The sequence below is a fragment of the Euprymna scolopes genome, chromosome 40, assembly GCF_053919585.1.
Source record: "Euprymna scolopes isolate OS-2025 chromosome 40, ASM5391958v1, whole genome shotgun sequence".
In the NCBI taxonomy this organism is placed as follows: Eukaryota; Metazoa; Mollusca; class Cephalopoda; order Sepiida; family Sepiolidae; genus Euprymna; species Euprymna scolopes.
In genome coordinates, this window is record NC_136521.1 from 3,011,768 (window position 1) to 3,015,956 (window position 4,189).

At 29.5% G+C, this 4,189-nt stretch overlaps 1 protein-coding gene across 1 annotated transcript in view; it reads right to left on the reverse strand.

The window, feature by feature from the left end:
- The window catches only part of LOC145265698 (S-crystallin SL20-1-like), a 15,573-nt gene extending 15,309 nt beyond the window's left edge, over window positions 1-264 (reverse strand). Inside the window, exon 1 of the mRNA XM_080121756.1 lies at window positions 70-264. Within this exon, the coding sequence (XP_079977882.1) occupies window positions 70-202 (133 nt within the window). The 5' untranslated portion in view covers window positions 203-264. The remainder of the gene's footprint in view (window positions 1-69) is intronic.
- Between the last annotated feature and the right edge of the window lie 3,925 nt (window positions 265-4,189).

Sequence of the window (4,189 nt, forward strand, 5' to 3'; positions counted from 1 at the left end):
TTTCGATTAATCGCCCTCACAATAACATTTAATTATGCATTTATACAGATTTTTAGAAATTCATATTACCTTTCCTGTATTTCTCCCATTCGTTGAATTCGATTCTTTTATCGTTGTATTTGACGCCGGCGGCTCCGAACATCATACGGAGGATCTCAGCACGGCCACGGCCATTGAAGTAGTACAAGGTGTAGTTAGGCATGGCGGATTGTTGGTTTTGTTCTTCGGGATTCACAGAGGATCTGTTTGGTAGTACGATGCGTTTGCAAGTTGCAACTGAACTTCTACGGACACTACGGTCTGTATTTATAGCCTTCTTCTAAGAAGTAAGGTGACGAAAAATGCAGGCGACATAATGACGTCTGGCCATTTACTAAGGTTTTCGAATTGTCAGATAATTGGCCATTTGCATGAATTAATTTAATTAGATGCAATTGCAATGAATGAATAGCAATTGCACAGAATGATACACCACTGTCTGGCGTGTCTGCGTGCAGTTTTGGTAATTTTTGACATTATGGACGGAATCACAGACATATGGTTCTCAAAATAGATTGCACATAATTCAGTTGACACCTTTCTAGCTTTTAAGCAAAATATCGCTGTTTAACGGCTTTTTTTTTCTAATTGAAGACTGTGTTTTGAGTTTGCTGGGATTTTGGTGGAAAGTTTCTGAGAATTAATTTTGTAACGATAAAACAAACAGGTTAGGATAAAAAAAAAAAAAAAAAAAACACTGCAGACACTTTGCAAGTTAGTAGATGGACTTGTTGATTATTTTAACTTATATATATATATATATATATATATATATATATATATATATATATATATACTAACATGGTTACCTGACGTTGCCCGGGATTGAATGATCATCAACGAATATTTAACACGCTGATATTTTTTTTTGCCATCAACATCCATAAAATCCCCAATTTTCCAGGCAAATCGTTCTGATTTATTTCAAAACATATTATAGCGTACATTGCACTGTAGAGAACCTACTATTGATTTCCTAAATAATTTTTAATATATAATGGCTGTAATCAAAGTTTAAAAAGCAAAGTGAAGTCATCATACTCCAATCGTACTCTCAACAAAAACATCCATTTCAAACGCGCCCCTGTCATATCAAACAAAACTTATTTCTAAGAACTGCACACCTGTGGAACTCTCTTCTGTTTCTCTGCTTTCCAGCTGACTACAATATGTTCGTCTTCAAGTCCAATGTAAACACGTTCTTGATGAGCCGTTTCCCTTAAGTAATCCAATTTACCAAATTTACGCTTCTAACCATTATTTTGATATTGTTCTTTTGACCACTGTACACTATTTAATCCTTATTCTTCAGTGACCCCTGGGCCTTGATTCCCCTGAAGAAAAAACAAGAAGAACATAGTTCTCAGTTTAATTTATTATTTTTCTTTGTATACTAACAGAGCGACCCGACGTTGCTCGGGATTTAAAAATGTTCTACTCTGCTAATACTTTTGTTATCAGCGAAATCGGTGGAATCGCTGAATCAAATAAAATTGATTGCCTGCTCTAGTCAGGAACTCACCGCTGTGCACTGAGGGTAAGCTTCACATGCCTCCCCGTAATGACTTAGTCCACAATTCATTGTAGTCTACATTGCACTGCATAGAACTTACTGTTGATTTAATGAAATTATTTAAAATTCTATATAATCACTTGAATTAAGTTTAAAATGCAAAATTCAAGTCCGATCATATTCTAAACAGAAGCATTCATTTTTAACGCGCCTCTGTGTTATCAAAGAACTAACTGTCGATTTTATAGGCCCGGGCCATTTCGCTTGTGTGGTGATAAAACTTATTGAATACAATTATGTTGCATAACAGTATTAACTTGGACCAAAATTAGACTGTTTCTTCTTTAATCAAATTTTTTTCGAATATTAGATACTTATCAGAGGTATTCCGATACTAAAGCTATCTAAAATAACACTCTCGGGAACATGAGGCACATGTGTGTGAAATTTTAAATAATCGGCCCAGTCGTTTTGGAGTCTATAGGGACTGAACTCTCTCGCACACACACATACACACAAAGTGCTTTTTATATGTGAGTAGAGATTACTGTAAACCTGGCGTAGGATGTTTGCTGAGCCAAGCAAAACTGACTTCTGGAGTACTGTGCTGTTGTATTTGATTTCTAAGGAGTTGAGCTCTTTCATAAGATTATCACGAATTGAGCCAAGCGCACCTATTATTATTAGGTACACGAAAGACGTGTTCTTATTCCACAATCTACAGATCTGCACCTTCGGTTTCTGATAGTTACGTAGTTTCTCACCGAATAGTGTACATTACACTGTAGAGAACCTACTGTTAATTTCTTAATTATTTTTTTAAATATATAATGGCTGTAATCAAAGTTTAAAAAGAAAAATCCAATCACCATACTCAAATTGTACTCTCAACAAAAACATTCATTTCGAACGCGCCTCTGTCACGTAAAAAAACTTACTGTTGTTTTTTTTTTCGGCTTGTGTATAATGAAACTTCTCAAATGCACTTGTGTTGTATGGCTGTGTAAGATCTTTCTTCGGTTATCGATTATCGATACTTATCGAAGACAATCCGATAAAAAGATCTATCTAAGACCACTACCATGCACATGAAGTTCCGTTGTGTGAAATTACAGAAAAATCATCCCAGCTGTTTGTGAGTCCATAGGGAACAAAATAAGACACACAAACATACAGACAAAGTGCCTTTTATATGATATAAACTCCTTTCCTGTAAACGAAAAGAAACACATTAAAACATTTACGTGCAAAAAAAAAAAACACGTAAATTTTCAAATCTTATAAAATTCTTTGCAGTTACTGACAAACATAAGAAATTTACGTGCGGAGTTTGAACCTATAGATCTGCACCCTCAGTTTCTGATAGTTACGTAGTTTCTTATTCTTCTTGCCTGTTAAGTTGATGTCGTTTGGGCAAGCCACCTCAGTTATTTAGCATTCATTTGTCTGTCTATTCATTACTACAATATCCGTTTTTTTTGTGTGTGAGTTATCTCTCAGTCACACTGAATCATGAAATCCCAGAGAATCTTAACGTCCTCAATTTTCACTACCCTTTACTTGTAATGTTGGTGCCATCTGTCCCTCACTTGGATTCCAAACTTTTGGCACAAACTCCAGTGCAGATTTGTACACACTGTCCTGGCGCCGTTTGGGTTCTTTTTGAGCAAGGATAGAACACATACTAACAAAATGTTACATTGTTTCAAAAGATATAACATGCACTTTTCAGAACATTTCTTTCAGTAGATGTTTTTAGTTATTTCATTGATATTTAGTGGATGTTCCTGAGCGTCAATATAAGATTTCATGTTTCTCTTTCAAGTAACTTTTAGACCGAAAATTCCATGTGTCTTAACATTTTGTACCTTAGTATCTCGCTTAAACTGACCATAATTATTGTTATTTTTATTATTATTTTATAATGATTATAATGATTATTATTATTATTATTATTATTATTATTATTATTGTTATTATTATTATTATTATTATTATTATTGTTATTATTATTATTATTATTATTGTTATTATTATTATTGTTATTATTATTATTGTTATTATTATTATTATTATTATTTTATTATTATTGTTATTATTATTATTATTTTATTATTATTATTATTATTATTATTATTAATATTATTATTATTATTGTTATTATTATTATTATTATTATTATTATTTTATTATTATTGTTATTATTATTATTATTATTATTATTTTATTATTATTATTATTATTATTATTTTATTATTATTATTATTATTATAATTATTATTATTTTATTATTATTATTATTATTATTGTTATTATTATTATTATTGTTATTATTATTATTATTATTGTTATTATTATTATTATTATTTTATTATTATTGTTATTATTATTATTATTATTATAATTATTTTATTATTATTATTATTATTAGTTTATTATTATTATTATTATTATTTTATTATTATTATTATTGTTATTGTTATTATTATTATTATTATTGTCATTATTATTATTATTATTATTGTTATTATTATTATTGTTATTATTTTATTATTATTATTATTATTATTATTGTTATTATTATTATTATTATTTTATTATTATTATTATTTTATTATTATTATTATTATTATTATT